Raw genomic sequence first — 13441 nt, forward strand, 5'->3', positions numbered from 1 at the left:
TCCGAAATGTCTAAATTGTGCATCGCAACATAATCAAGTATCTCACTTCAAATCAACTGTTTTGTCTCAAGAAACTCACTTCTGCATCATTTTCAAGTGTGAATGACTATTTTTCCATCAGTACAGGAGTCTAAGATATTGTATCTATGGGTCCAAAAACATATACAAAAACTGTCCTAAAATGAAGAATATACATTTGCCCTTTATGGTGGTTTAAAACTGATATCACATTATGCAAGTATATGGCTTAACCCTCCTCAGAAGTTGTGAAGAATAATAATATTTTCTAACAAATGATTGAAAACAATGATTACATCTTGCCACGCGTGTGTTTTTTAGTGCTATCGCAGGGGCTGAATTCGAAATGCAGCCACAATGAGACAAAAAATTTCAGTTACGCTGGGCTATGAATCACTATTCCAAAAATGGAATTAGACTTATGCTGTCTATCAATGGGTAAAATAATTGTCAATCAAGCCAGAATGTTCTTAAAAAGACAATGCCGTAAACAGCATGTGTGGTTTTACCCACAGCTATCTATCTCGGAAGGTACCCGGGTGTCACAAATGAGTGTATATTGAACAGATTGTCCAAGACAATATATGACCACTAAATATTAAAAGGGAAATCTCCAAACATAAAACCAATGGTAAGGTTGGATATTTATTCCATATTTAGTCACAGATATTGATAGTAGGATGACCTGGTATGAATACACAGGAATTCATCATATTTCACAATTCAGTGAGCAGCGTTTTTCACCAATGTACTGGCAAACCTTTAGGATATTATTGGCTTTATGTTGTTTCTATGACAGAATACAAAATATTGGCGGTGAAAGAAGATTTTTATGAAGTCCCCGATAGATGCTATTGTCCAATGTGTCACACTTAGGGGGTATAGTTGCGGATGAGACTGCAAGGAGCGGGTGCTTGTTAAATGGACGACATACACAACAGTGGTGGCACTGATAAACTCCATATTTAACTCCATATTTAAAGTTTTCCTGTATCGTCTACTTATAAAACAATACAGAGTCTGTTGTCTGCAAAACGTACAGTTTTATTGCAGGAGCATTGAATGTCTGAGTTTAGCAACCTCATAATGCTGGCGTCCTGGCCATTAGGGGGCTTGCACGAAGGGCTTAAACTTGTGATGTCTATGCTTTAGGACAAGGATACTGAAATCTGGCCCACAAGAACAGTAGTTATACTGGTTTTCATTCTCCCCCTCAATCTGCTATTACAGTAAAGTATATAATGCAGGAACTGGTTGTCAGCTGTCACTATTTCTGCAGCTAAAGACATAGGACTATTTTAGAATAGAGCTATCGCAGAAAGAGAGCTGTCAGCAATACAGCATAAAGCTTTACCAAGGTAGGACACAGACACAGACAATCACACACACACACACACACACAGTCGCTGACACAGTCCATTTTCAGGGACTGGCAGATGCAGCTCCTGGATAAATGAATCTTTGGGGATTTCTCTGAAAAAAGACAAAGGTTGGATATTCTTTTTTATGAGTTCAGAACTTCTTGTCAAATAATGATATTTCATGATATGTCAAATTAATTTACATTTTTATTTTTATAATTTTAGCAAGGTTAACAAAAGAGAGGTAGGAAAATTGTATTACATACTAGAAAGGCATTAGTTCACAAATTTAGCTATAACAATTTGTGCAGTAATGTAATTTGTAATAACAGTTTGTACAGTAATGGTTGTTTGTATGAATGTTGTTCTGTACTTTCTATTGTCGAGTTAAAACCAACATAGACTTAATAAGCAAAATTATTTAATTACAGTTGAAAAACAGTAACCAGCTCACTTTTGAAAAAGGATTTGTATTGCAGGATTTTTAGTGCATTTGCTTGTCCAGATATTCATTTATTTTATGACAAACTACATTCTGGGACACAGAGGTATCACTACGCTATACTACAAATGTTCATGCAGATAGACAGAGTTGAGCAGCTGGTGCTATTTTTGGGCCATGGATCATAGAGGATTGAGGTGGCAAAGATGATCATTTTTCAGCCAGCGTGGAATGCAGAGACATGGTCAGTGGAGGGACATGGTCTGAATGTGCTTAAATGGATTCTATAACTGGCAATTTATTCTACATACTTAATATGGTGAAATTAAAAGGATTCTGGAGGAAAAGGATTCACTCCTTTTTAGAAAGGATATCCATCTGAAAATGTTTCAATTAGAATTATATCAGCTGATCGCACTTGTGTATGGAATGATGTACCATTGTGCAAAATTTCATCAACACTGATTTTGTCATTATTTATTCAACCCAAAACAATCCAACAAATAATAAATAATGACAAAGTAAAATCTATTATGTGTTATGGGCCACATGGGATCAACTTTTTTGACTGTTCAGAATTGTGTGTGGGTGTTTGTGCGTGTGTATTTCACATTTCCAAGTAAACTGCCTCGTTTAACTTTAATTTAGCAAGATAGTACATCCTAGCAATTGGCCACTTGGTGGCGTTATAACAGTAATCTGACGAAAACCATGTTTTCAAAGTACAAAAATGCCAAGTTACTTACACATACAAAGCACTGTCTATAAGTCATTCATTCAAATCTAGGCCTGTCATTAAATGTATTGATGTCAAAATTGTGCCAAGATACATGCAACAATATTGCCTATCTTAGCTCAGACAAAATATACAAGCTGTATTCCAAAGCAATGCTATCCAACGTTTCCTAAATTCTTTCAAGTAGCTTTTTCCCTTATGAAAAAATCACAAGTGAAATTAGCCTTTTCACATGTGAATTTAACATTTTCACACGTGAATTGAAATGTTGACCTGTGAAAAGAAAATGTCACATGTGAACTGGACATTTCACATTATATTACAGGCATTTAGCAGACCCTCTTATCCAGTATTTGCATTACATCCATTTTATTGGATTTATTAGCTGTTTTGTAAAAAGCAATGCCCACATGCAATGCCCACATTCAGTGGTTTCCTGTGGGCACATTTTAAATGTAGGCACTTCATTTATTTAACTTAAGATAATTGTGAGTAGATGCGGCAAGCCAAGTGTCAAGATGCAAATTCATCAAAGTTTGTAGGATGTCTTTTAAGTGGTTTTAAATTTATTCAAAATGGTGGGAAATCTACATGATGCACCTTTCTGGTTAAAGTGGCAAAGTAGTTCAGTATGAGGAGAGGCATCAATTGACTTTGGTTTCATTTCTCTAGACTAAACGTGGTGGGAGTTATGCTATTTCAAAGTTTGTATTTTCAGTTCAGCACTATAGCACCACCAACTGTAAATCATTGTCAAAATCACTCCTGCTGTACAGCACACTTCGACCACTGTTTCGTAAAAAAAATATCAGTCACACTTGCCAGAAATGAGCAAAACGCTGGAAGATAAAATAATAATAATAATAATAATAATAATAATAATAATAATAATAATAAAGTAACAAATACAATAGGTGTTTACGCATTATAACTTGTACAAATACAATAGGGTTCCAGCAGTTCGTGCTTGGACACCTAATTACCAGGTTCCAAGCCCAGCAAGCAGCAATTCACAAACCAACTGTAATATTTCCTAGGATGCCCATAACCATCAAAAAGAAGCTAGAAAACTGTACAGACCAAGAGGATGATGAGGTGAAGCTGGAGGTTGAGATGAGCAAGCCTTCACTGGAGTTGAACTGGAGGAAAAATAATGTCGCTCTGCAGGCTGGGAACAATGTGGAGATGCATGTTGAAGAGACTAAACACTCACTTTTCTTCAAGAAAAACTCCAGAACTGAGCAGGGCTACTATTGCTGTGAGACCGCGGATGACAAGACTCAGGCAAAACTAACAGTTGAAAGTAAGTATGAAGGGATTTTGCTGTCAGAGCCATTATTACTTTTTCAGATCTCCTAGTTTAATGTATCCAGGGGAAGCTATTTCCTGTAATAAATTTTAATTAAAAGTAATAATATTTAATATATAATATTTAAATAAAAGTTTCATAGTATATGCCACAGATGTACTTATGGGTAATGGGGTCAGCAGCCACACAGGTCCCTAAGGTTCATACCACACCCAAAGGGTGAAGCATTTGAAGAGTGGCCATAGGTGCAAAATACCTCCTGAGGTTTTCCTTGGAGCACCTCTAAAAAATTAGTCTATTGCTAACGATGACTTGCCACCTTGTTGTGGAGAAGACATTAACATTGTCCATGATGGTCAGGAACTTTTTCAGTGTCCTTCTGTCCACCACCGCTGGTCCAGTTCCACACCTAGGATGGAGCTAGCCTTCAGATAGCTAGGTCTGGTTATCACCTTTGAGCGACAGACGAAATAATTTGATCCGGCAAACTTGCTAATAGTCCACGCAATATTACATTATTAAGTGGCCTGCTCTTTGTCTGACCTGACTATAGGAAAGCTGCCTGTTTCTCTCCCCCTTCCTTCCACAGGCATAAAAATGAATGTGGAGGCAATTAAGCCAGGCTGAGGGTCTTATCTTTTTATACAAATCTGGGGTGTCCTGGAGTCTCCTGTACTGGAGAGATTTATGACCTTCTGAAGAAACACAGGACACCAGAAGTGTTGGGGGTTAGGGGCTGCAAGGATCGTGGATTCCTTTTTGATTTTAATGTTGAATGCCAATCCATAAAATTTAATCAAAATCATGAATTGAAAGTCTTAATGTCTATATAGATAATGGCTGTTGAAGCCAGCCAGTTGGAATTTTACATTTTTAGAAGCAGTTACAGTTCCAAGCAAAAACCAATGTAGTACCATTTGGTCTTGTCATATGGAAATATATATCTTTTTTATATATCTTTTGCCTGAAAATCGAGATTACTAAAGGCTGGATTTATCAATTATTTGCCTACAAATACCACCTCTGTAGAAGTCTACATTTATCACCTCTGTAGAAGCAGAAGTAAATTCTCATTCATGTAGAGGTATTAAATAGTTGAGCTGAATTACTTCCTAACATATTCACATATAGTCCCCTTAGAAAGAGGCTAAAACCATGAATCATTTGATAATAATACAGTGCTTAACCCTGATTCCAACAACATAAGGCAACTTTACTAAGTGCATTTGCCAGCTTTTAGATAAGCTAGTCCTTGTCTGACCCCTCTTCCACATCTTCACTCGTCATCACCAAATCAGAGCAACCATCCTCCCCTGATCATTCAGTAAGTATGCATGGGCCAGGAGAAGAGGGGGTGTTCCTCTCCCTCTTTCAGCTACATAAAATGAGGACCTTTCTTTAATTAAAGTCAGCTAACATCTTGGCTGACATTCACTGTTGGTATCTGGGTAATCTGAACCTTGGATCTGGATCTGGTGTTTGGTGCACATGGGGCCTTACATCCTTGGTTTTACAGCTCATCTGGCAGTTTTACCTTTTTATCCCTTGCTTTTTGGAATATTCAGATGACAAAAAATCACAAAATAGCTGTATTGGCACTACAGAGTAGCTACAGTGAACTGTTCCCATGCGCTAAGGGATGCACTCAGTGTAAAGATTGTTTTAACACTGCATAATTATATGTTGCTATCTATATGGAATCATTTATGTTGCTAAAAATGCTATTTTCAATATGTCTGACCACCTCACCTCTTTGCTGGACATTTTGCTTGTAGCGCTCAAGGGTGTGTCCTCAACAGAGGTGTCAATGAGGATGAGGACTAAGGAGGTGTGAGCGGGGTTTCCAAATACAAAATCCTCCATAGTATACCTTTAAACAATAGATGTTCCGCCTATTTCCTACTTATCTTATGAATGACAGACTCCTCACATCACATGAACTAATGATTTTCTCCAAATCAATATGGACCAGAACGACAATCTGCCATTTTTCTTTCACGAGTGAATCAATAAAGGCAAGTCAATGTCGATATTGAAATTCAAACCTACATTTATAGACCTATAGCTGGCTAGCTACATAGCTAGCTATGTGACACACAGCTGGATAGCCTGCTAAGTAAAATAAGACAATTGGGATAGATTAGATAAAAAATCTACAGAATGATTCATCATATTGGAAAGCAAATGCAATAACAAAATTAGAAAGGTTTTCTATAAACGTATGTTTGAATTTCAATATCGACCTTGATTGCCTTTATTGCTTCTCCCGTGAAAGGAAAATGGCAGACTGTTGATCTGGTCAGTACTGATTTGGTTAGGTCATGTGATGTGAGGAGTCATTTGTTGTATAAGTACGAATTTTGAGGGATGGAATTTCGTAGAATAGTTATGAATTAGTCGTGAGACCAGGATCCAGTCACAAGCCTAGAATCAAGACTAGATACTGAAAGCTCTCTTGTTTGGCTTGTTAGCTAGCTAGCTAGCTTGCAGCATACTTCATATTATGTCAGTTAGTTACAGTACCTTACCTCACTATCTAGATAGTCTATGTTAAAAACAAACAATCAAACAAACAAACAAAAACTGTTTGGTGAATGTTATGGTCATAGCACTGTCTTTAAACCAATGACTGAAATTTTCTCCAATGGTGTTGAAACATTCACTGTTAGCTTGTTTATTGCTGTATAATTCAAACTTTGTGTTGTTTTTGTAACATCTCTCTGTTACCCTAAACAGGAAATGACAGACCTCCTGATTATAACATCTCCTTGTTGTTGCAGAGCTTCCAATATGTATAGTGAAGCCTCTCAGGGTCAAAATTGCCATATACAAGCATAAAGCCCTCCTGGAGTGCCAGGTTTCTCATGCTAATGCTAAAGTTAAGTGGTACAAGGACAACAAGGAAATCAAGGCCAACAACAAATACAATCTCATCAGCAAGGATGTCTATAGGCAGCTTTACATCAATGAAGTGGAATTTTCTGATGAAGACACTTACACTTGTGATGCCATTGATGAAAAGACCTCTTGCCAACTACTTGTGGAGGGTAATATACAAGTTACCTGACTAAACTATCACAGGGCTGCCATAGGTGTGCCTTGTCTATTATATGATTTGTCATGTTAGTGTGTCAAATATTGACATGCCATTTTTAATATAATACTAAATACTCATCGACACAAAATCCCTTTTATTGATTATAAGTCCATGTTCACATCTAGAGCATGTATATGCTATCCACTGCTGTTCAATTACAGTATATGCTATGCACTGTATTACTTGTTGGATTTATGAATTGATCAATGATTTATGTAATATATATTTTCAGTGGCGTCCATGTGACAGTGTGACAAAAACAATTAGAGAATGCTGTGTGTTTGTATTGATGGATTGTAGTCCCTAACTGTGCTCCTGCAGAACAAGTCATTAACGTTGTGCGAGAGCTAAGGGACGTGGAAGTGATGGAGCCCAGCCCAGCGCACTTTGAGGCAGAGATCAGTATTAAGTCAGAAAAGCTGCCGAAGTGGACACTGAGAGGAGAGTTACTGAAGGCCAACAATGATGTGGAAATGGAAAAGATGGACAATGTTTACCGCCTCATCTTTAAAAATACCAACGCCACCATGTCTGGTCCTCTACAGTTTATGATTGGCAAGAGCAAATCTGTTGCACAACTCACTATTTTTGGTAAGAAGGAACTGTTCTACTTGGTTAGCAAGAATTCCTTACAGTTTTGGTTTCTTACTTACTTTTTCAGACCATACATTCAACAGATTTTCTTTGCTTACATCCTATGGCTTGAAAAAAATTTTTTTTCCAAAAGAGCGTAACAATTCCTTGAAAATAAATTCCAGATCACCTCAAATACAAAATAGAATTGCAAGCAATGGCAAGTAATTGTCTTATTAAATAAACCAATACATCACATTAACATTTGATCACATCACATTACTAGATGATTACATGACATTGCAGGTCAGAAATACAACCACATTGTTGACGTTGCTTTCTCTCAAGGCAACTCTTCCTCCTCCAAAAGCAAAATTTTCCAACCCCACAAGAACAAGGTCAAGAAACATGGTCGGAAATTATTTAGTAATGATTTTTGCCTTTTAAATGAATAGTTTTCAAGTTAAAATCTGGAAAAATACACATAACACAATTGCACATAATATTAACCATACGATTTGCCCTGACCCTCAGGAATGGCCATTTATAGCTACAATTTAGTGACCTCAAAAATTATGCGGCTATTAGACATGGCAAATGAATCCAAATTGTCATATCCAAAAGTAAAAATGTAAGACCACCTGATTTACAAATGGTTATAGGCTACATGACAATTGCTTGAGAAAATCATGATCAAGGTTTACAAACCCAAAGGGATGAAGTGCATAGAAACAACCTGGTGCAGAATTATTGGCTCCCTTGATGAAAATGAGGAAATAAGGCTTGTAATGACTAATAATGTAATAATTCACCGATAATGTAATAACTGGCCAAACTGACTAATAATGTTGCTCTAAGTGCCAACAAAAAAAACTTCAATAATGAAATAAATAATCCAATAATGTAATAGATTGGCAAATTAGTACATTAGTGGTCATTTATTGCATTATCTGGTGGACAAACAATAATGTAATAATATTGACTAGTAGTGTATTAACTAATAAGAACTAGCAGTTATAATTTTGGTTGTTCAATGAATAAAATAAATGAAGGATTTATTTGTACAGCACTTTAGCACAGATACTCAAAGTGCTTACTGTATAAAGAAATGGTATATCTGCCTCTTCGCTCACCTGTGTGTTGTATATCCTGTATGAACTTGACGGCTGCCTGAATTACTGGCAGAGGTGCTGCAACTTGGACAAGAGGGTGATTTTTTATCAGAGTCATGAGACTATATAAAGCAGCAGGTCCGACCATTCGTTTGGCACTAAAGATAAAACATCTGTTCTTGAAATACAGTTCAGACCAAAAGTTTACATACACCAAGGCTAAAGACATTCAAACTCAATTTTTCACAATTGTTTGTCAATTCCTAAGGAGGAACCAGACTTGTGGAGGTCCACAAATCTTTTCTGAGGTCTTGGCTGAGTTGCTTGGATTTTCCCATGGTATCAAGGGCAAAAAGGCAGTGGCTCTAAAGGTAGGCCCTTAAATACAGCCACAGGTGCCAATGAACTCCCTATTAACTTCTAATTATAACAATTAGCCAATCAGAAGCTTCTAAAAAGTCATTACATCAATTTCTGGAATCTTCAAGACCGTTTAAAGAGACAGTCAACTTGGTGTATGTAAACATTTGACGCACTGGAATTCTGATATAGTGAATTAAAGCTGAAATAAATCTGCATCTAAGCGATTGTTTTAAAATTACCTTTGATGTGAACGAAGTAGATGCCTTAATTGACTTGCCAAAAGAAATGTATGGTAACATGAAATGTGCAGAGTTGTGAAAAACTGAGTTAGAATATATTTAGCCTAGGTGTATGTAAACTTTTGGCCTAAAGTGTATTATTGAGTTATCTTATTTTTTTCAGATAGATCAGTGTTAAAATTGTTGGTATCCCATAAATTCTACTAATTTAAGTTCATATAAGTCTTAACTGTATTGTGGCCTTTCATCACTTCCTGATTCACAAGAGTATAACTATGAGGTACTGTAAAATACATGTAAAATCCCTCTGTCACCCATCATGATGGAGGATGCCAAAGAACTATTAAATCCAATGAGACAGTTGGTTCTTGATCCAAAACGAGGTCCAATGGGCCTGCTCAGAATTTTTATATATGCCACAGAGCACAATAGGATATTCATTGCTTAATTGTATCATGCAGTACACGTTTATCCACTCATTTAATCAGGTTTTTCCTTTAATTTGTCACCCAATTGTATGTATATGTATATCCACATTTTTTCATGCAGTAATGTAGTTTTCTCATATTACAGAACGTCCCCTGAGCATTGTCAAACCAATAAAGGACACAGAAACCAAAGAGAACGGATCAGTCACCCTCAGTTGTGAGTTTTCTTCCTCACCCAGAATGGTGAGATGGTTCAAGGGTGAAACTCTGCTGGAGAGTAGCAGGAAGTACAACATAAGGCAAGAAATGAAAAGTGCAGAGCTCACCATCCAGAACCTGCACGGAAATGATTCTGGGGAGTACCACTGCCAGGCTGGAGGCTGTGAGAGCAAGGCTACACTTACTGTGGAGGGTGAAGTACTCTTTGTGCTGTACAAGTGTGACTTGTGGTAGATTCATAAAGATAACATTGATAACATTCACAGACAATATGGGTGTTGGTTAATTAGGAGTCCAGGACAACGTGATGATGATGATGATGATAATGATGATGATGATTATAATAATAATAATAATAATAATAATAATAATTATTATTATTATTATTATTATTATTATAGTTGTTATTATCAATTAGAGGAGCAATCATGTAGATGTACTTTATTGTTTTATTATTATTTATTATTATTGTTCCTGACCACATGGTTGTACAATTCACATTGTTGTTCAAAAACTCACCAAACTCACCAAGGTCTGTAGAGAGCTTTAACTCAGGCACACAACATGGCAACAACTGGCCTCATTCCTTTGGTTTTATATTTTAAGCTTTTAAAAACTATAGTATGTACTGCAGGGATATGAGTGCACATATCTATATCTCATCAAAGAGAACATTTATATATTTACAATAACAATATTATATGTTATTATAAGTCTGGATATTGGATAACATATTGGATGGTCTACCTTATTGGATTTTATGCACAATACTTAAACTACATCTCCTCCTCTGATCAGATCAGATCAAAATGTAATTTCTTTCACTGGTGCTTCCAACTTACTCTGGATTCTATTCTTTAAAGGTTAATAAACCATTTAAGTCTAAAACAGCATGGACACAGAAAACCAATCAACTTCTGTTGTACATAAAATGAAACTTAGTTGAGAAGGTGATTCCCATCACCATTTCAGATACTGGGGGGAAAAAACAATATTTATATAGACACTCAAGCACAGTCAAGTAACTAATCATGCAATTGAGTTTCTCATTGAGATGTTTATGAACAATTAGTTGACCTAATATGAGGTACTTAAAGGAGTGCTTTAAGGAAAAGCATGTCAAATTTTCTCCAAGCATCATGAATCAATGACTGATGGTACAGTTGAGCAACTGTCCATAATTTAACCACAGTTTTCATTAGAACTTTGTACATGACATATTGGATGACTGGAAGCAAGGTAAAATAATACCAATATATAATAAAGGGGACCATACTGACCCAGGAAACGACAAGACTGTCAGTTTACTTGCATCGCATGTAAAATGCTGAAATCTATCATTAGAGACAGATTAGATTTTTTAATTGAAAATAAAAACATCCTAAGGGATAGCCAATATGGGATTTGCAAGGGAATTGTTTGGGTCACAAATGTAAGCTAATTGTATTCACCATTTTTAAAATGTGAATAAAATGTTAAGAATCTTTGACTGGCATTTTTAGCCAATCCTAAGCATCCGCATCTATGCACTTCTCACATGCTGAAGTCACGTTTTGCATCATGGTATCGGCTGTTGGCCAAATCACCAATTGGAGCATCCCTACTGTTAACCCACATTAGCTTTCCGCACAACCAGCAATAAAAGCTATCTAATACAGTTCTACTAATAACATTTATTTGTGAAAAATGTTTCTGAAGGAGTAGAACTGCAGTGCTGCATGCTCTGTGCTTCATGTGTGTTTTCAGCAACTAGTCCTTTTGGTGACAAAACAGCCGAAATTCAGCTAAATGTAGTCGTGGTTTTCAAAGGAAAATCTGATTTTATTTTATTGTCAGTCAATTAAATGTATTTGAGATACTGCATAACAAAAAAGAAAGAACGATCCTACGTTCAGAAATAAGAAAGTCATTCAACGGAGATTAAAGGGAACGCATAATCTGGGTTCAGGGAGTTAATAACAATAACAAAGGTTACAGACAAGTTAGTCACACAAGAAAGAATGAAAGAAAAGAACCAAACATGTTTGTCCCAAAGTAATCCAAGGATGTGCCAAGACTGAAATTCAAAAACCAAAAGACAGCAGGCTATTCAAAAAGACCGGAGTTGAAATGTAGAATATCAGACCTAGATGCAGGACTCAGATGCCCACTTCTAACTATATGTTAAAAATGGACTTCTTGCCAAGTTGCTTAAAGAATGTTCCCCATGAGTTGACGGGCCACTCCAGACAGTTTGAAATCTCTGTGATGGAACACTGACTAGAAATGAAATTTTTTTAGTTTTTGAGATCTCTTCATACTGCATATATATTTCTCACCCAAATGGAACCAATAGCACAGTTTCAACTGAATTGCAAGCTACTAAATCAGGATATGTAAAACAACTTTCAAATCAATGCTATTCTATTGGTTCTGTAGCTGCCAATGTTTGTGTTACAGGGACATTCTTGATTTTACAATTTGCTAATATTTGTAAAATGTTGTGCCTGTTTAGATCAAATAGTGAGACCAGAACAAACACTGTGGCTGTAACTTGTTTTTTTCTGCAGTACGGAGGGTTCAGATAATAAAGCACCTAAAAGATGCTGAAGTAGAAGAGGACACCAGTGCCGTGTTCATTTGTGAGCTGAACTATTCCGATGTGGATGTACAGTGGTTCCTCAACAAAAGGCGCCTTTGGCCCAGTAATGTGAACCAGATCAAACATGTGGATAATACTCATAGCCTTACTCTTAAGCGGCTACCACCTGAAGACAGTGTGATAACAATTCAAGCTGAAAATGCCAGTGAGTCTGCCTCTCTAAAGATCAAAGGTAAGTTTAGAAATCACTTTTTTTAAAACTTCACTTTACTAGTTTGCATGCAGAGGACCTTGTTTTGTGTGGGGGTGGTTAGGGCCAACACCTTTTCATATGCATTTCACAATGCTATTGCTTTTGCTACTTACATTGTATGCTGCTATTGACTTGGCTACCTATGCAGCCACTCCAAAAAAACAAACAAACAAAATAAAACTTGTTTTACATAGTCTAACCTTCCCTTAATAATGGCATTCTTAGATTGTCTCTCACAACTGGAAATCACTTCATAAATCACACTAAGTTTCTATTTCCAAGCATGAGGGTGAAAGAGAAGGCATAGCAAGCCTCACAGGCAGGCTTGATAATGTTCCATACACTGTGTGGAGGGAGCATGAAATCCAGTTCCAATGATCATCTTAGTAGGGTTGTAGGAATATTTATGTGGTAACATTAAATTGCAAGCAATAATCTCACAGATTGTACATAAGTTATAGCTAAGGGTTTATATTTTATTTCCTGCAATTCTACTGCTGTGGTTATTGCTGTAATTTGTAATGCACCTATATATGAGTCAAATGCCTTAATGTTTTTTTAGCTGTGAATAAATCTACGTAAACCAAGTGCATTACTAGCCTACCAGCTAACAGCATCCAACTGTCAGAATAATTTTTTTCTCCCCACTATAACATACAATTGTGATTTAGTAGTTATTGGTATCAAAATGTAAACAAATATGGGTATGC

At 36.4% G+C, this 13441-nt stretch overlaps 1 protein-coding gene across 1 annotated transcript; it reads left to right on the top strand.

The window, feature by feature from the left end:
• The first annotated feature begins 3595 nt into the window (after positions 1-3595).
• On the top strand, positions 3596-7474 carry LOC118225262 (obscurin-like). Its single transcript, XM_035413425.1, has 4 exons — positions 3596-3860; positions 6647-6913; positions 7285-7365; positions 7446-7474. The coding sequence occupies exons 1-4, from the start codon at positions 3596-3598 to the stop codon at positions 7472-7474; spliced, it is 642 nt and encodes a 213-aa protein (XP_035269316.1).
• Positions 7475-13441: the final 5967 nt, after the last annotated feature.

This window comes from Anguilla anguilla, chromosome 4 (assembly GCF_013347855.1).
Source record: "Anguilla anguilla isolate fAngAng1 chromosome 4, fAngAng1.pri, whole genome shotgun sequence".
Taxonomy (NCBI): Eukaryota; Metazoa; Chordata; class Actinopteri; order Anguilliformes; family Anguillidae; genus Anguilla; species Anguilla anguilla.